The sequence below is a fragment of the Limulus polyphemus genome, unplaced genomic scaffold (genome assembly GCF_000517525.1).
Source record: "Limulus polyphemus unplaced genomic scaffold, Limulus_polyphemus-2.1.2 Scaffold831, whole genome shotgun sequence".
Taxonomy (NCBI): domain Eukaryota; kingdom Metazoa; phylum Arthropoda; class Merostomata; order Xiphosura; family Limulidae; genus Limulus; species Limulus polyphemus.
In genome coordinates, this window is record NW_013666441.1 from 266,272 (window position 1) to 287,812 (window position 21,541).

Genomic DNA, 21,541 nt, shown 5'->3' on the forward strand with positions numbered 1-21,541 from the left:
CACCACCACCACCACGGCTGAAAGGGCGAGCATGTTTGGTGTGACGGGGATTAGAACCGCGACCCTCACATTGCGAGTCGAGCACCCTAACCACCTTTAAATCTGAGAGGATGGAATTTTTTTAGAAAATGAAGAGACTACAGTCAATAGTGGACCATGTTGAGGTTATATCAAAAGTGGCAAGTCTTGTCAAAATGACTGGTCATCAGGAAGAAGGTTCATTGGTCCAAATTTTACTTTTTAATGCGATAATAGCTATAACGTTTGCAAATATACTCAATAATGTTGATATCTCCCCTCGGAGCTTGGAAATCAACATTAATGAGTATATTTGGTGGGGAGAGTATTGACAGGGAAAAGCAGAATCAATAGAGAAAGTTAACAGAGGCACAGTGGTATGTATATGCAGTTAGAAGTCTGGAAGTATATTACCCAATAATATCCAGAAAAAATGCCAGAAGAGTTTGTTTGTTTCAGCTAATTGCACAAAGCCACATAAGATTTGAAAATATAAACTATCTCGAGCGAAGTCATCTAGTCAACAGCACCCTCTACCAACTCTTGGGCTACTCTAATCAAATAGTGGGATTTCTCCATCACTTCCGTAATGAACGTGTGTCCGGAAATTGTAAAGTGTGAATGTGTGGCCATGGGACACAAACCATTGATCCTCAGATTCACAGTCTGGCACACTATCAACTGGGTCACACCTGACTCTTACAATCTCACACTTAATATTAATTCACACTGCTACAACCGTTGTTTATTGTACTCCTAACTGATTTGTCGTTGCTAAGAAAATAATAGCAGCAAACCAATAATTTTAGTATCTATTGTATCAGAGTTAGATAAAAGTGGGTCAACTCTAAATTGTAAACAGCACTGTACATTACACATCACACAAGTTAAAAGTACCCTTTGAAACAGCAGAAGTAAAGCTTATTCCATCAAAGCGATTCAAACTACTAAACAGCTTGTTTATTTGAAACTGTCAGACAAATATATATATATATTACTTTGGTCAAAATCTGTACTGACTGTATACATTAAAAGAACTTTTAGAAGTGCAAAATATCAACTTCAATGAAACACGAGAGAGACACACTCCTTCAAGATGTGACTTAATTTGACATTTTACAAGATGATGGAATAACCAGTCTTAAATCTACAAATCCTGACTGGGCTAAAGCTGAATTTTACATGGTACAACACTTCATTCTTAAGCTGTAATTAGATCATCTTCAAATTCCTTTTCTGTATCACCATAGCAGCAAGTTAATGACACATAACTGACTTTACATTTCATGAAACACGTTCGTTTATTTTATGTGATTCTACTAAAGAAATTCAAACACTTTATCATGAGTATAAGCCTACATATTTCCAATATATTGAGTAGTTTCATGAAACAGTTTTTTTTTATTTTATGTGGTTCCACTAAATGAGTTTGAAATCTTCTTTATTATCAGTTATAACTCTACCTTCATTTTATTTTTTTTTCAAATTGTTGAAAAAACTAAAATTATTCATTTCATACTGTACTTTTTATCTCCTCTCGAAGTTATAAAGTTTCAAGCATTTCCTCTTCAGCTCTTATTTAGTAAAACTTTCCAGTCAAATCTTTCAGACCTCATATAACTAAACATTTTCAAGCCTTATATCATTAGTCCTTCATCTTACAAAGCAGTGTACTATCACGTAGTTATCTTCAGGTTTTTTCTCTCAAAACTGCCATTCTATTTACATGTAGTATTTTTCTTTTAAACCAACAATCATACTTGTCTTCACAGTTACAAAGTTTCTCACAAACTTGTCCTATACCTATAATTGATAATTTCATATCATTAACCAGTACTATTATATTACAGATCTGAAATAGTTTACTTTTAGTTAGTAGTCCTATTTCCATTCAAATTTGCTAAAGTTTTTAGATAATTTTCTTTAATTACTAATTCTATATCCGTTAATATTTACTAGAATTCAGGAATGATTTCTCTTTGACCATATTCTTAGTTCCCTTCGTGTTTTCTAGAATTCAAAGATAGATTTATTCAACCAATAGTCCTATTGGCTATTTATAAAGTTCCAAACAACTTTTCACTAACAATCGTATTCACAATCACTACAGTTCTAGACTACTTTTCACCAGTAGTCCTATTTGTAATTACTACAGTTCTGGACTACTTTTCATCATTAGCCCTATTCACAATAACTACAGTTCTGGACTACTTTTCACCAGTAGTCCTATTTGTAATTACTACAGTTCTGGACTACTTTTCATCAATAGCCCTATTTGTAATTACTACAGTTCTGGACTACTTTTCACCAGTAGCCTATTTGTAATTACTACAGTTCTGGACTACTTTTCACCAGTAGTCCTATTTGTAATTACTACAGTTCTGAACTGAATTTGTTTTAATTACCATTACTATTCCCTTTGACAATTTTTACCATTTCAGGAAATGTTTATTTAACCAACAGTGTTTATATTTGTTATATTTGTTCTCTACTAGTATTCACTCTTGTAAAATGTCTAGTTTAATTTGTTTTTAGCATAAATTCAGAGTTCATCAGAAATCTATAATTATTTCTTAACATTATATATAAAATATAAAAAACGTATTTTCAAAGATAACTAGAAAACAACAAAGACTAAAACCAGACAGTTAGACACATCAGAGTTAGTATTTGTATCATCATACCATCGAGTAAATATTTGTTTTTGAATAAACTAATTGTGATCACTATTTCCTTTATTACTTAAAACAATTTTTTTAAAGAAATTTAAACCCACTCCATTTTAGTTTACCAATTTACTTTGAAATCCATATATATATATATACGTGTTCCCCAGTAATACTGTGTATTCTACAGAACACAGAATTTTTCATTTGTTTAGATATCTATTGTCATCTTAATAAATTCAATTTTTTTTCACACTTAAAAAAAGACAACCACATGTTAAGACACACATGTACTATGCTTGCTATATTGTTTGATAGATGACTGAACCAATAATTATTTATAAAAAAATAGAAAACAACAAAATCATTTCAAACCTCTATGGAGTTAAAGGTCATTTATATAAAACATAAAACAGCAAATATATGAGTATCAACATGCACCAGCCAGCATGTCAATATCAACATGCAACAACCAGCATGTCAATATTAACATGCACCAGCCAGCATGTCAATACCAACATGCAACAACCAGCATGTCAATATCAACATGCATCAACCAGCATGCCAATATCAACATGCACCAGCCAGCATGTCAATATCAACATGCACCAGCCGGCATGTCAATATCAACATGCAACAACCAGCATGTCAGTATCATCCACACCAACGAGCATGCCAGTATCAACATGCACCAGCCAGTATATCAGTATCAACATGCAACAACCAGCATGTCAGTATCAGCTTGCACCAATGAGCATATCAGTATCAACATGCATCAACCAGCATATCAGTATCAACATGCATCAACCAGCATGTCAGTATCAACATGCATCAACCAGCATGTCAATATCAACATGCACCAGCCAGCATGTCAATATCAACATGCACCAGCCAGCATGTCAATATCAACATGCAACAACCAGCATGTCAGTATCATCCACACCAACAGCATGTCAGTATCAACATGCACCAGCCAGTATATCAGTATCAACATGCAACAACCAGCATGTCAGTATCAGCTTGCACCAATGAGCATGTCAATATTGACATGCACCAGCCAGCATGTCAATATCAACATGCACCGGCCAGCATTTCAATATCAACATGCACCAACGAGCATGTCTGTAATAAAAGGAAATATTATTCATTTCAAAACTGATAAAAACAATCAAGTACTTGCAAAGTAAAAAGTTTTATTTGATGAGTTTCCTGTAGAATCAACAGTATTTAAAGATAATTATGATACCAATAACAAGATCAGTCATTTCTGTTTACTTGTAACTCAACTAGTTTGATATTACTTGATAATATTTTAAAGTGATATATTTATACTGTTGTAAATAACTCAAATATCCTGAATTTAACTGCTCTCAAGATTTACTTTTTCATGTAAGGTTTAGCACATTCCATTATCTCTCTCTCTCTCTCTCTATATATATATATATACACACACATATATACATACATAGACACAAGTTTACCCAAACAAGCTTGCACTATCACAGAGCTTGAATTTGTTCCTTCAATTCAATATCTAATATCAAACATTTCAGTTTTAAGGAATATTCACCTGTCAATATAATTTTGACAGGATAGAAACCCAAACAAATACTATAAAACAAGTATTATGCTATTAAAATCAAATATTCTCAATGGAACATATTTAAATGTTATTATCAACATTAAATGCAATATCTTTCCTTACACCTGCATCTTTAGAAGAGTATAATCAGAGTAAATACCCAATAGAGACAGAAGAAAGGACTATTTTAACTTTCAAAGACTGGGGTCCTAACTAGAAACATAAAAAAGTGATTTAAAACATGTATACAAAAACCCAAGTAACAAAACTGACTATAGCGCAAAGTTCGTTTTACAAAAGCAAATATACAAAAACAAACATAATTCTCTTTTTATTATATAAATAACAGAGGTTAAACTGAAACAAATGAACAACATAAGCATTACCATACAATTAAAGAAATAAAGAAAGTACCGAAAAACTGTTGCCAGCAGTGTTAAAAAAATTATATAAATACCAGTAGATTTCGATTCCAAAAGATGTTTGAACATAGATGCCATCATAAACTGAGATAAACAGTATTTCAGCAGAAATACTAACACATGCTCAGACAAACAGATATTTGGAAACGAACACACGTATCAGCTGACTGAAACAAATGTTGATTATAAATAAGTAACCAATAAACATATAAACATATATAAACAGCATTAAACATATAACTAACTATTAACACTAGTTGAAACTTGGTTAAAACATATATGAATATAAAAAAACATACTTGGCTGAGAGAAACATTGTATATTACCTTACAAATAACTAATAAGAATTCAAATTCAATGTACTCTTTAGTTAAAACATTTCTACTATAAACATTTCTAAATACCTTTATAAGTGAAAAAAAAATTATCATTTGTTCTTTGTTTTTAACATATAACTACTTTTTAATTGTATACAACTAAGACTTGCTATGGTGGACAGCATTTTTAACCTTAACAATTACTACAAGTGACAGATTCTAGCACTGGGAACCTAAAAATGTCTGTGAAATATCCTCAGCACTAACTGGTAACCCTAACAAGGTCTGTGGCAGAGCTTGAGCACTAGCTGATAATTCTAGCAAAATCTGTGACAGAGCCTAAATAATAGCTGGTAGCCCTAACAGCACTTGTTAAAAAGCCTAAGCATTGGCATTTAACCCTAACAATACCTGTGACATATTCTAACTCTGGTAACCCTAAGAAGGTCTGTGACAGAGAGTAAGCACTAGCTGGTAACCCTAACAAGGTTTGTAAAAAGAGTCTAAAACTAGCTGTTAACCATACAAAATGTTTGTTACAGAGTCTAAACACTAGCTGATAACCTTTACAAGGTCTGTGACAGACCTTAAGTACCAGCTGGTAACCTTACTAATCTCTGTAACACAGCCTAAGCACTGGCAATTAGCCCTAACAATGTCTGTGACGGAGTATAAGCATTGGTAACTCTATTAACCCTTTCCCTGTTTTAAGTCATTTAATGATTTTTTTGGATATGTATATTTGACTACTTACCCAAGTAGGAACATTTGTGTAATGGGTACCAAAAATATAAAGAATTAATAAAAACAAATTATTGTATTTATCCTAGGTTTACATTTTCTCTTGAGTAAAAGTAACTTAATCTATCATCATTCACATACTCTTTGAGCATCATGTGTGATGTTCATATGAAGATCTCTTCTTGACTCGTACATTGAACCAAAACAACCAGTTTCTGTTGCCACCTTCACGAGCATTAGCCCCTTTTCAAGTAAATATAGTTGTGTATCACTTATTATACTCAGGTGCTTTAGCATTATGTTCTGAATCGCATGTGATGTACAAGACAGGGATAGGGTTAATATCAGGAAATGGTAGATAAGGTGTTCACTGATAGATTCAAGTGCTGACAACTTTACAATCTTCATAAGAGATAATCAAAACACCAACCATTGTAAGACTATGCATGATGTTTTGTTGGAAATTCACACATTTACTATTACAGGGGAAATGGCACACTTCTGAAAACAATAGTTATAATTACTTGCCCATATTTATGATTTACTGGCAGTTTAAACATCAACTCAGACAACTGATTTTATTAGCACAATACGTCTTTGGGTGTCACAAGATAGTAGACAGTAACGATTCTGTTAATAAGTAGCATCTAAAAATGCTCTTCTTCAGAAAACAGCTTATCTTCGGGTGTTAGTAACTCAGTCGCAACATAATAAAAGGAGCATCTCAAATAAGATATCGATTATCAGTCAGAATTATACGTAGCACAAACTGATACCACCATACAAACATTAATAAAACACTATAATACATCTAGCTACAATTAGTGTCCACAGGAAGGATGACTTAGTTTAATACTTTAATGTCTACTACTGGTTACCCTTGTAATACCTAGATCTACAAATTTGTTTCCGTGTCAATGACACTCCTACACCTTCTGTTCCACTATAACTCCTCAGGCTTCCTGCTGCAGGTTCTTCAGAAACATGTTTTCTTTTTGCGCTTGAGTCTTTTCTGCTACATCCTTGTTGAAAGTTAAAACTGTAGCCTTTGGCTGACAACGAATGATTTTCATCACAACTTCTTCGTCGTGAAGAAAACTTCCCAACCAAAAATCCTGTAAAACAAACAACAATTTTCAGAGTAGTTTATTTTCGATTTTAACTTCTTCAAACATGCCTGTATGATTTTAAAAATCTTTATAGATGCATATATGTTTATATCAATTAAAGTTAATTTTTTACTTGTGTGCTAAACAATATTTAGATTACCACCATGATTTTCTTCCATAGCACTCAGTTTGAAACCTACAACAATAATTTTTATCTGTTTCAAAATTATATTTATTGATAGTGCGTGTCTTTCAGTGACTAAATTCAGATGTTGTTTTTCCCTAAAGAAGATCGATGACAACAAGAAATTTCAAGCAGAGAAGCACATTTTTGAATTTTAGTACTCGAACTTCGGTATCGTAATATGGCTTAAACGTAACTAAATTAATTGTACATAAAAACTGAAATATCAATGTGTGACAGCATCACCCGGAGATGTCCTTCATTTTGACAGCATACCCTGATGAAGATTAATGTTTTGTACCTCAAGGTCTGTGCTAAACTCAAGTGTTTTTTACCTTCGTCACTACTACTAGATCGGACCAATCTATCTGAACTGCCACTTGTTCTTCTTCTCTTGCACAGAGTCAATTTCTCTGGTCGGACAAATATACCAAAGCAGGGTTTGCACTGAAAATATTGTACCCCATTCAGAGATCCATCGTTCTTCCCTAAGAGAAATAACAGATGTACACTAAAATATCTTAATGTTCTCCACTCTTAAAGAACATAGACAACTTTTACAAATATTAGTTCTGTCAATTTTCAATATCTTAATTGTAGTTATATTATGAATACACTATCAATTATATGGTTATTCAGAACTAATTCGTCGTTTTTAACAAAAAGATTTAATACTACAAGTTAATGTGTTTTATTTTTGATACTTGAGGGATGTGTAAGGAGATAGTCACTTTTCATACTGAGACGAATAAATAATAACTTCCGATCAAAATAAACTGTGAACTTAGAGCAAAACTAAAAATTAATGTGGCCATCAGCATAGCTATTTAAATATCCTTTCCTTATGTACCTACTTATATATATATTAGAATACATTGCTTCATCAGTTAAGTACCTTCACTATTAACAGTATTTTTGGCAACTGATGGAATCAATGAAAGTAAGAGGCACTGCTATCTGGCAGGATTATCAAGAGTATAACAAACCATGGAGAGTAACGATGGTAGAGAAGCACTTAGTGGTGACAACTATGGAGAGTAATGAGATTAGAGAACCACTCTCTGTCTGAGCACTAAACAAGCAGAAAAGGGTATTTTCGGTAAATTTAATTAAATACATAGATTATCTTTCTCTCTGTTTTCAATTATTTTGTTTCTTCACCCCCATAGTGGAAAGTAAAGTTCAGTAGTTGTTTTTTTTAATTCTAAGCCATGAAAAAATAATACAATGTCTACTAGAGCTTATGGCAATATCTTTTGTAGGATTATTATAAAATAATACAATGTCTACTAGAGATTATGGCAACTACAATGTCTACTAGAGATTATGGCAAATACAATGTCTACTAGAGCTTATGGCAATATCTTTTATAGGATTATTATAAAATAATACAATGTCTACTAGAACTTATGGCAATATCTTTTGTAGGATTATTATAAAATAATACAATGTCTACTAGAGATTATGGCAAATACAATGTCTACTAGAGCTTATGGCAATATCTTTTATAGGATTATTATAAAATAATACAATGTCTACTAGAACTTATGGCAATATCTTTTGTAGGATTATTATAAAATAATACAATGTCTATTAGAGATTATGGCAACTACAATGTCTACTAGAGCTTATGGCAAATACAATGTCTACTAGAGATTATGGCAAATACAATGTCTACTAGAGCTTATGGTAATATCTTTTGTAGGATTATTATAATTTAATACAATGTCTACTAGAGATTATGGCAAATACAATGTCTACTAGAGATTATTGCAATATCTTTTGTAGGATTATTATAAAATAATACAATGTCTACTAGAGCTTATCGAAATATCATCTACTAGAGCTTATGGCAATACCTCATGTAGGATTATTATTCATCCATTATTATTTTGTTAAGATACCACAAGTAATTTGTTTCTGCAAAAAATGATTATTTCTAAGTACAACTGATGTTGCCTAAAGATAGTATGTTTTCATTTTTATTGTATTGCATGTGAACAGATTGTCATAACTCACAGAGAATGGATAACAGACTGCTGGTAGTGTATTTTAAACAGAATATATAAACATTTTCATGGAACGTTCAAGAAATTTTGCTCAGATTTTATGTATTTAGTCACTAATTCTTCTTTACTCATGAAATTGTTTATTTCCAGATTTCCCACACACTGGAGCTAAAACTTGGAACTTTAGATTGGATGGCATAATTATATAAAACAAAAATTATATTACAAACTATCAATATTAGTTCTTCTGTTCAAGGTTCTGTATAAATGTGTTTTATGTAAGTGTCAATATGATTGCTTGCTAAGTTTACTATAATCCAAGATACTCTACCAAGTTATTTCCCAGTAGCAAGTTAAGGATCTTTAATGAGAGAGATTGTGTACTGAAATAAAGATGCATATAACTTAAATTAAAAAGGTCTTAAAGCAAATATAAAACTAACTCGCAATGATTAAATCACATGAAAACTAAATAAAACATTGAAAAATAAGAAAACAGACTCGTTAGCCACTACTGTTTGGACCTACTCAGAAAAAAATATATTCCACATTTGTAACATCATTAATTAGTTGGAGAATCTATACTAATAAAACAGCCTCTGTGTGTGTCAGCACCATAGCTCCAAGAAGAAAAAGCCTAGAGACTTGAAACTTTACATGCATACTAAGGGAATTCTGAGAGTGTACACCTGGGTATTATTTTTATATCAAAAAAAAAGTTTGGCCTGTTTTTATGGCCCATAATTTTGCCCTGTAGGCCTTAAGCCATAATGAGAGAGAAGTATATGCTGCCATCTGTCGTTTGGTACAACAAATTGTCAGGGAATAAGTATTTAAGAATAATAACAGTTCTGTAAAAATTGTTGTTGTTTTTTTTAAAATAGAACACATATAAAAGTGTTTATATGATTAAGTGTTTAAATGATTATATTTAAATGTTTATTAATATTATTCATATTATTGGTAGAAATGATAATATTTAATTGTTTGTTCGTTTGTATTTCTGATTTTCAAAATGATAAAAAATCTTTTTATTGGTGGAAATGATTATATTTAAATGTTTGTTCATTTGTATCTATTTCTGACAATGATGTAAAACAATAATAGCTTTGTAACAACATGACTGTCAATTAAACACAGCAAGAAAGGGAAGGAGTAATAACATTACATTTATGAATTTATAACCAAGATATCCATAAAAATAAATATTTAAATGGTCAAAGTCCTTTAAAGTAGACTTGTTTATTTGTAGTTAAGATCACAAAGCTACACAATGGGCTATCTGTGCGAATAGCTTATGACGTGCTTTTTGTTACGAAAAACATTTTGTTATGGCACATCATTACAAAAGGTTTCAATTACAAGTATCAGAGGACACCACATCACCCCTTTCTCACACAAATGATACATATATTATGTTTGCAGATGTTCAAGTTATTAAAGGTGTTTTGAATTGAAATCAAAGTATGTTAAAGCACAATAAGAGTTTTTGTAGACCTAAATCGTTTTCACACTAATTTATGTTTTATGTAACACTGTTCATGACACTCCCTGTAACACATCACAGTACAGGCTTAGACACCCTCTCACCCTCATAGCATTATGTAATTTTTAAAGGTTCCCAAATGATTGTACAATCTATGATCTATTATCATTTTTTATTACTGTCACCAATCAATTTTATATTTAAAAATCTATCTATCAAAAAATTACTATTCGTAACATAAACTGCCATGCCACAAAAATGATGTAACAAGAATGCACCCATCAGAAGTTGTCCTAGTAAAAAAATGTGGCAGTAATGAAAAGACCAGTAACTAAATGTCTGGATCTTAACTGTACTGCACCCATCACAGGTATCAAAACCCAATTTATAGCATTATAAGTCCACAGACCTACTGCTGTGCCATTGGGAGGCAGTAGACATAAAAAGGATTGTATTGTTGATGTAAGAATAATACTATTACAAAAGAAACAATCACCAGAAGGCGTATCAAGCACAATGCCTGCCCATATCCCAGAAGCAAATTCTGTTTGGCCAACAAATGCTACAACTCCTGTTTTGTTGTGAGGACTGATAACCACGGTCTCTCCTACTGATGGGATATGAATACCAGCTGAATCTTTTAAACTAGGATGGCTGATACTGGAGCTAAGACTAGAAGAATCTTCTTCTGAAAGAGAAATGAATTGTCAGAAAAAGTCACAAAACTATAAATTACAGCAACAACATTTCATTATTTTGTCAATAATAAATACTCAGAAGAATGAAATTGCCTGGCTTTGTAGATCAACATATAAAAAAAAACCAATCTCCTTAGAATAAATACAATCATTTATGTAAGCATGTGGTGTACAAGCTACAAAAAGTATATTGTTAGCAATATCTTGAAATAAAAGCTAATTGTGATAAATATAATATTTTAAAGCATGTGCAGTAGCAGGTAAGCCACAGTGAGATTAATGCATGAATGTTCTGCCATAATTACTTAATGATTGATAGTAACCACTTAGGTAAAGCAAATGTTTCTATTAAGTTTCAGCAACTTTACCTATTCATTGACAGTTAACATTTCTTAATGAATGTATTCAGAACAGGCATTACCTTTAGATTTTAATACTTTTATTGTAAATCCAGAATCTACCATCTCAAGCACATCAAATGGAGACATCAACAAATATTGTGTACTTATCTCATAGATGAATAAGAATTAAAACTTTCTGTAAATTCAAGATTTTTCTCCAGTTCTTCATAGCTTAATACCATTTTGAATCAGTTTATTGCCAATGATTTGCATTAAACTATATAAATACTATGCTTTTGTTTGTCTATCTGGAACTTTTATTGCAAATTTCTTGATCAATTGTTTAGTCAAACTTTTTAACGCAATATATATGCTACATAATGCACAATGTCCTTGCCATCAGTGACGACTGGTTTCGATTTCAACTTTAGTTTTTAATTTGCAAATTATTTCACACAGACAACATTTAACCCACATGTAATCTTCTAAACTAAAATTAACATTACACTAAATACAATTGCTATGGGCTTTCTCGACATATTTAGGTCTAAAATACGCATGCGTAGTTCATTCAAAACCATATGCTTATCATTTTGTGAACACATTTCTATATAATCAACTAAGTTTGCCTTCATTACCTGCAAACCATTTGCGATAGTTTTCATGCCATTCGCTTGAATTTTTGTTGTTCTATCATTTTCACGCATGACACTTAAGCTGCACTTTCGTGCAGCCGTTATGTGTTGGATTGATAAATCTTGGTCTATTTGAAAACATTTTATGCAGTCAGACAAACAAACTCATGTAGACATATCTTTATTTAATAAAACTACATATAGAGTAAACAATAAAGTATAATAATGGTATTTATAATAGTGTACAGAATTGAAACAAAGAAACTCACAACAACGAAGAATAAAACCCGTACTGAAGAAAATAGTAGCTAAAAGTCTAAAAAACGAACTGAAGCTAAATTATTGCAAAGTAAAGTAAATATAAAGTTCTTGCGGCTAGTACATGCATAAAAGATTACCTTCAATAGTTGAAATTTTACAAAAGGTCATGCAACAACTTTCGTACGATCCAACTTCAATACATAATTGCACATGTGCAGTAATCTGCTATTGTTGAATGTTGCAGTTAGTTGTAAAATGTAAGGGGCATACGTCATTATTCAAATACAAAATATAATGATTTTTTAACAAGTAAGTTTGAAAGCTGGAAAAGTAAAACTGACAGACACAAGATTTAGTTATAAAATAAAAAAGTTGTGAATGAATATAGTACAGTTTCTTCCAAAATATAGCACGTTATGTATATTACAATACCGGTTTCAGTTAAACGAAAATAAAATTATAACCGTGCTAAAGAGTTCAGCATATCCAAGTTTATGAAATACTTTAATTTAAATCTTAATCCAAGCATATATTTTATTACAAATTTCATGCATAAATTTTGCTTGTTTTGAGGGTTGAACAGATCAAAAATGTTTTGCTGGTCGTGGCTAGTAATAATAATAATGATTTTAAAAAATACCAACTCACAGACTTACATTATTAAATCTATAGATAACCAGGTATATTTTTGTGTTATCTCATTGGTTTCTGAACATAATCTATTGGTTGACTAAATTTGAGCTATGTATCTATCACTGTATCTTGGCATTGGATGTAAGTTTACAAATTTTAAAGGAAAAAAGGGCAAATAACATTTTTGGTACCTATAGGTAGGACAATCGATCATCTTAGCAGCCTCTCGTTTTCTTTGGCTAGTGCATTATTTAAAAAAAAATTCTATGTTGAAGTTACACCTTGGTTTGTTGTATACACTAAATACTTTAATAAGTAAATGGTTATTTTCCTGTACTAGCCTGACTAAATCCAAGCATATTCCATGAATTTTGGTGAGCAGTACAAAAATAACAAATATCACAAACTTTCAAAGATGAGTTATTGAAAATTTCTTGTATTTTAACTGCTAAATATTGCCTTTTCCACAATTACTATAAGTGTATGTAACTTGAATTTCTTACCACCTAAAAATGAAGACACATTCTCTTCTGGGATACTACTTCCATTAATATCATCTTGTTGGCAATCAATTTTCAGAGATGGTGTGCCACCTGGATATGATGCCCGATAACTTGGATTTACCTGCTTTGATTTCTTTATTCGCAGCCGGATGCTAGATCGCCTGTCTGCTGAGTTATTAACAATGACTGATGTCTCTATCACATTCTGTTCAATTGAAGTATTTTCTGAAATTTTATTCTCGCACCCAATGTTTTTCTTTTCAATGTCTATAGTTTCCCCAATTGCATCATCACTTTTCTGTAGCAAAAAAGACTCACACTTATTGTTAGTCTTCTCTTTAATACAAGTTGTTTGTCTTATATTCTCTGTACCTTCCTTATCACAGTAAGCTTTACTATTTATATTTCCCACCACATCAGCAGCAGTTTGTAAAATTTTGGAAATATCACCTCGACTTTCTCCGGTCTGTTTGTTATAGAAATCTGAATATCTACCAACATTCCACATGTTTTCTTCTGTATTGTTATTTGTTTTCTGATCTTGAGTTTCAAGATGCGATATGTGACAACACTTCGACAGCTCTTCAAGTTGTGCAGGAGATATACCCATCTTTATCTGAGTGACTTTCTCCAGTGTGGGTTGACTTTCTGTGCAACATGCACCGTCCATCTTGTCTTCACTTCTATAATTCAAGTACAATCAAATATATATATTACATAGTGCTAGATAGTGTTTACATACAAGTAACAATAAATATTAACAATAACACTAATAATAACTGCACTTTACAATGTCATATAAAAATACTGATGCAAGACTTAAATTTAAGTGGTTCAATTATGATATTAATTGAAACCTTTTGCTCCTTGCCAATTTATGCTTTACTAAGACCAAAGGTCAGACAAGTTTAGTCATGGGAGTGGAAATCACTGCCAAGAGAAGAAATCAGTCATACGACTTATGGAAGAGTTAAAAATAAAAAGATCATGGTTATTATGCGACAGTATTTGAGGCCTAAAGACTGGAAGTTTAAATCTTAAACTTTTACTAAGATAATTAAAATGTTATACAATTAAAAAAGGCACATGTATTAAACTCACATCAGCAACAAATCAAATATGATCAGCTCTGAGAACAGTAGATTTCAGATGTACCAACACTCATCTGTACAACTGTTTCAATATCTAAGGTAACATCTGATAGTAAGTACTGTAAGCCGTAAAGATTAATAAAATTTATCTATCAATTCTAGTTTTATTTTAAATGGATCTTAAGGTCATCAGTATTTCTTAGTTATTTTAAGGACTAAAGCAGTGTGTCCCAAACTCAGGATCGTGACCCCCAATTTGGATTGTGGCAGACACAGTTTGTCGAACAAAATTTGTATGCACCAAACAAAGATGAATGAACTGGTTGAAATACATTTTTGGACAGACTGGGTCGTACATGTTTGGGATGTCTGAAATGTGATCAGCACCGAGAAAAGTATGGGATCCACTGCACTAAAGGCTATAAAGATTACTAAAATTCGTCTATTAGTTCCAGACAAATATATGAACTTGATCTTCAGACCATCAGGATGTCTCAGTTATATTAAGTACAAGAGACTATGTTAGTTTCAGTGTTATCTTACTGAACATTCAGATCATCGGGATTTCTCAGCATTGATCTATTGGGCTCACTGCTTGTAAGGTCTTCAGCACTCAAACTTCTAATGGACATTGAGTCCTCACTAGACACTGGAGTTGTGGACAGTACTTGAGAACCATAGCCACTGGATAATGCACTTGGAGTTTTGGCTTGTATCTAAGGGTCATCAATAAAGAGGTCAAATAGGATATTTACTCTCCAAAAATATGTATAGTGTCCATAAAATTAGTTACTCATGATCAAAGGTCTTAAAACATAGATACTAAAGATACAACATATCAGTGCTGGTGAATAAAGTATAACAAAACAAGTGATGTCCCTAGGAGACAAATTTATGTAGCTACAACTAGAGAGACTGAATGAAAATGACCATTGGATGAATATGCAGTGGTGTTTATAAGGTGTCATTTGTGTTTTACAGCAAAAAAATGGTAAATATAAACAAAAACTGATGAAGTAATCTCAAAAACATAAAAATAGAAACTGTTGTCTTGAAAATTTATCAAAGATTCTCAGAAATGCATTTTGGTATCACAAGAATCATTATGCTATGTCATAAACAGGATACTGTAAATGTGAGATTTTCAACGTTATGAGTTACATGATTTAAAGACACTTTACTATCCTTTACACATGAATTTATGAATTTTTCCAATTTAAATTCCTTTATGTTTTACACTTATTATAAGTGTTTTTTTATAAGATAATTTATAGTGACTAGTTTTTTTTCAGAAATACATGTCCAATTCTCAAGAAGGTAAGCCTGGCATGGGCAAGTGGTTAGAGTGCTCGACTCGCAATCTGCGAGTCGCAGGTTCAAATCCCCGGCCCACCAAACATGTTCGCCCTTTCAGCCATGGAGGCATTATAATGTGACAGTTAATCCCACTATTCATTGGTAAAAGAGTAGCTGAAGAGTTCGCAGTGGGTGGTGATGACTAGCTGCCTGCCATCTAGTCTTTCACTGCTAAATTAGGGAAGACTAGCAAATACAGCCCTCGTGTAGCTTTGCACGAAATTCATAACAAACAAAGAAACAAGAAGGAAAAATTTATTTCAGAATTTTCACATAATTTGGTGAGATATACAAATAATACATTGAAATAGACAAAGTACTTTATTAACTAAATTAAATAACTTAGGGACCAAAAGGAAATAAATAATCTGCTGATATTATATACTAATGATGTTCAACTGCAGAAAGATAAAAGAAAATTTTGAATTTGAAAAATACATGATTTTTATAAACCTTAGAAATTCATTAGTCACGATTCCTACCATATTTGATGAATAAATACTGTTTTTTCTGAAATAAGTCATACTTTAAGACTGTTTATATTTCTCTTAATATTTATTCTAATAGCTGAAGAAAAACTACTTAATTCTACCTGAAGCTCTGTCAGACTATCCTGAGTTGCAGAGTGTTTAAGATTTCTTTCTGTAAAACCAATTTTATCCTTAAGATTAGGATCGCTGTTTCTTAAACACCTGTTGTTTATTTTTCTGTTGTTGGATTCCAACTCTGCTAATTCTAATTTGTTTCGTATTTCTTCCTGGGATTGCTTTTCAGGTGTTCCATCACTTTCCTCTAAACCATCAGAGGCCTACAAAAAACAAGTAATTAATACAGACATGATTACATGTACATAATAGCTGGAAGTCCTTGATCTAGGACCCCTTGCAAAACTGGATTGAATTTCTACATCTATGACAGGGCTCCTTGCAAAACTGGATGGAATCTCTACACCTATGACAGGGTCCCTTTGCAAGACTGAATTGAATTGCTTACACCTGTAACAGGATCCTTGCAAGTCTGGATTGAATTTCTACACCTATAACAGGATCCTTGCAAGACTGGATTGAATTTCTACACCTATAACAGGATCCTTGCAAGACTGGATTGAATTTCTACACCTATAACAGGATCCTTGCAAGACTGGATTGAATCTCTACACCTATAACAGGGTCTCTTGCAAGACTGGATTGAACTCTACACCTATAACAGGATCCTTGCAAGACTGGATTGAATCTCTACATCTATGACAGGGTCCCTTACAAGACTAGATTGAATCTCTACACCTATGACAGATGGACATGAAAGGTGGTTTAAAAGTCACACATCACTGTGATCTTTTGAAGTCCTGCCATTACATATATTCAAAGGTCTTCTAATGCAATTACACTTAACCACAGAATCAATTTTATGAAACTTGGAAAGCACATGACTGACACTTGTGCAAGATAAAAGATTCTTCGACCAAGGATTAAATACAGGACAATGAAGTCTCTTCTTGAAAGGTTAATGTCATCCCAACCAAGTATTTCAGTGAAAGAAGAAACAGTTAGTAAAACATAAATATACCTTATAAAAATCATAGCAATGCATGACTTTTGCATCATCATCATGCATTATTATAGTAATGGATTCAGTAATTCTGTCATAATTAAAAATAATAGTAAGACACTGCAATACTTTAGGTTGTACACTTTAAAACACTACTTTTACAACAAGATATGGAATATTTTTTTTCTAATAACATAAAATTTACATCATCGAAATAACATATACCACTTCAAATCTCCAAGAAAACTATATAATATAATTTGAGAGTGGTGAAAACTGCCAAAAAAAACATATTCCCTTCAGATATCGATACACTCATATTTAAATATACATTTAGATGAATTAAGAATTTCTATTTTGTTCTGAATGAAAAATAAATCTTGAAAAAAACAACAGATTACTTCCTCAAGAAGTTCCTGGCCACGAATGAGATGTAAGTCTCGGTTAGTCTGTTCTTCCAACAGTGTCGACATGGGTTTTACTAGTTTCTTTGGTTGAGGGCTCATTCCACTCAATGGAGAAGCTACAGAACAAAACACATTAAATACATATATAAATATATTTCATGGAGAAGTGGTATGTAACATACAAGTATAGTAATGGTGTTAATCATTGGTATGGTCATACCTATGACTATGTACAATTCATTGGAATGCCTTTCTACCACAGTTAGGAGCATTACTTGAAAGCTGTTGTACATATGGTTTATTTTCTGGAAAAAGACAGGCTTTGATTTTCATAAGAAAAATATCTTTTAATAACAAATTTCATACACTTTTCTCCTTTGCTAAACTGAAAGAGAAAAAATGTTGTAACGAAAATAAGTTATGCTTATAGTGATAATGAGAAGAAAACTAAGTATGTAACGATCACATTATACATATTCTTTACTGACTTCTGATGTGCTTGTTAAAATATTCATTAATAAAACATTTGTTAGTATATTTTACATTTTATACACCTTTAAAATATCATACGTTATCCACAAATGCTACTCCTACTATAAAAATAAAACTATTCTAATTATTTCACAAATAAATCACTAGTTTGATCAACAAAAATCAATCAGATGAACTGATTACTTGAGAAATTCCATTAAAAAGTGCTTAGTTAGCATGCAAGCAGTGAAAACAAACTTCAAGCAGTGATGAGGTGGTGGATAAGTTTAAAACAACAACTTCTAATGCGTGAAACAAAAATATCTACAATACCCACACCATGCAATGGAAATGATTTAAAGTTCATGCACTAATAAACAGAAACAAATGATGGGGGTCAAGTTTTATTTGCACACATACATTTGGATGAAGACCCCTGCCACAAGTTGAGATTGAAACTTAGGTTCAGAAACGTTGGACGAGCTGAAAAAAAAAAGAGTGACTGTTCTTGTTTTCCCCAAAATACATTCACTCTTAAAATACAGTTGTAATATATAAATATATATATTTATTTAGAACACAGTAATTGTAATTCTAGGGTCTCATTTAGGGCTCATATAATTTCAATTTCCATTCGTTTTCAAAAGTCCAAAAATCCAACATTGTGTCACACTATTTCTATTACATAAAGATAGAATAAAACATGAATTCAAGTATTAAGTAATGGAGATTCATTCAGTGTTGACATATATACTATATTTCTGATTCAAATAATACCATACACAAATATTATAAGATCCAGCAAAATATATTAGTACGGAATTAAATCTCTCACTCTACATAATACGACTTTTGTTTCGCAAACCAATTGTATTGAGAACAGTTATGAGTCTTCTACTTGAATATCACAGAATACAGAGAAGGCACTTTTAATAAATTTTATATGCATCTGTTACCAAAAATTGTTCAAGTCTCAACTCTGCCAAAGTTTGTCCCAAGCCCAGTTATAAAGTGGAGGGTTAATATCAGGCAGGTAGCTGATCGTAAAGCTCAAATATTGCCAAATATATAAAAATTTGTCCAAAATCCAATTATGTGGAGTAGGGCTAACTGTCAAAAGATATAATCACAAAGCTAGGGCATCCCTCGGAAGCAACATACAGTGTCATCACCTTAGTACTACAAAAAGTAGACTAGAGCAAGACTCGTTATTTAAATATCTTGGATCAACTGTGCAGGCAGATGGAGGAGTGAGTAAAGTGATCAAAGGAAGAATAAACAAAGCATGGATGAAGTGAAGAGAAGTCAGAGGAGTGGTGTGTCACAGATGGATATCAAAGGAAGAATAAAAAAGCATGGATGAAGTGGAGAGAAGTCAGAGGAATGGTGTGTCACAGATGGACACCAGTAAAGCTGAAGGGAAGATTTATAAGACAGTGCTAAGATCAATCATGTTGTATGAGGCTAAATGCTGTAGTTTAAGAAGGAAAGAGAAGCAGGTGATAAACGTGGTAGAGATACAAATGTTAAGGTAGATGACAGGAGTGTCAAAGAAAGAATGCATCAGGAACAAAACCATTAAGGAGAATTTGAACGTATTAACAACTATGGAGAATATGTGAGAAACTTGCGTTAAATGACTCGGTCATGTGAAAAGCAAAGAAGAATATATTGGTAGGATAGCGATGAACATAACAATGGAAAGGAAACGTACAAGAGGAAAAGTGTAAAAAAGTAAATGGATGTAGTGAATTTGTTTGTTTGTAATTAAGCACAAAGCTACACAATGGGCTATCTGTGCTTTGCCAACCACGGGTACTGAAACCCGGATTCTAGCGTTGTAAGTCCGCAGACATACCGCTGTGCCACTGGGGGGGCATTATGTTGTTTGTAATTAAGCACAAAGCTACACAATGGGCTATCTGTGCTCTGCCAACCACGGGTACTGAAACCCGGATTCTAGCGTTGTAAGTCCGCAGACATGCCACTGGGGGGCATTATGTTGTTTGTAATTAAGCACAAAGCTACACAATGGGCTATCTGTGCTCTGCCAACCACGGGTACTGAAACCCAGATTCTAGCATTGTAAGTCCGCAGACATACCGCTGTGCCACTGGAGGGCGGATGTAGTGAGAGAAGACATGAGAAAATACAATGTGAAAGTAGGTCTGATACAGAATAGGAAAAAATGGAGGGCAAGAACCAGAAAAACAGACCCCAAGTGAATAGTACAGATGGTGAGAAGAAGAACTGTTCCAGTCTCACATATTGCCTTTTCTATATTATAACTTCTTTTCCTAATGGTAAATTTAATGTTTGTAAATTTTTGAAGTTCATTTTATTTCTTACTGTTCTAAAGTACAAAAAAAAATCAATCTCTGCTGTGTTACTGAAAAATGTGATAATTTTCCTAAGATTTGAAAAATTTTACATATTTTCAATTGTCTTTAATTTTTGGAAAAAAAAGAGCTATTCTTACCTAGATGAAATCCTGTAAAATAAATAATATTTTCATGAAGATGTAAGGTTTTTCCTCAAACATTATAAAACAAATACCAAAAGCTGTATAAACACACCTAAATATTTACAGTTTGTTTGAGCTGAAGAAAAGCTATCCATGAAAATTATACAATTCCAACTTTTTCTTCTTAAACTTGTCTGGCAGAGAAAAAACTTACTTTAATTTTTTAAAAGATTACTATATATAATCATAACTAGATGATATTTTCAAAGGATTCTGTTAATTCTTCACTAGGGAATTTTTGTATATACTTATACTATGTTACACAGACTTTTAAGATTCTATTATTCTGTAACATGGAAATATTCATTTCGGGAATTACTTTTCAAAACGACAATAAAATGGTACATTTTAAAACCATTTCATAGAAAAATACTCAATCAATAAGTTACTTAACCTGAATTACGTGCATAGCTCAAAACAAAAAGACTTTTAATGGCTGTATTTGTTAATAAGAACTTTTTTTTTTCCATTATGGTTTCTTAGGTACTATAAGAATAAATTATTTCACTCACGTATCTCTGATTACAATTTTATTTGTT

The 21,541-nt window shown here is 32.2% G+C and overlaps 1 protein-coding gene across 1 annotated transcript in view; it reads right to left on the reverse strand.

Moving 5' to 3' along the window:
• Positions 1-956: 956 nt before the first annotated feature.
• LOC106460763 (kinesin-like protein KIF13A) overlaps positions 957-21,541 on the reverse strand; it is a 125,874-nt gene continuing 105,289 nt past the window's right edge. The window contains exons 30-37 of the mRNA XM_022387544.1: positions 18,899-18,961; positions 18,002-18,123; positions 16,645-16,860; positions 15,240-15,412; positions 13,606-14,288; positions 11,031-11,222; positions 7,375-7,527; positions 957-6,861 (exon numbers count right to left, since the gene is read on the reverse strand). Of these exons, the coding sequence (XP_022243252.1) occupies positions 6,614-6,861; positions 7,375-7,527; positions 11,031-11,222; positions 13,606-14,288; positions 15,240-15,412; positions 16,645-16,860; positions 18,002-18,123; positions 18,899-18,961 (1,850 nt within the window). The 3' untranslated portion in view covers positions 957-6,613. The remainder of the gene's footprint in view (positions 6,862-7,374; positions 7,528-11,030; positions 11,223-13,605; positions 14,289-15,239; positions 15,413-16,644; positions 16,861-18,001; positions 18,124-18,898; positions 18,962-21,541) is intronic.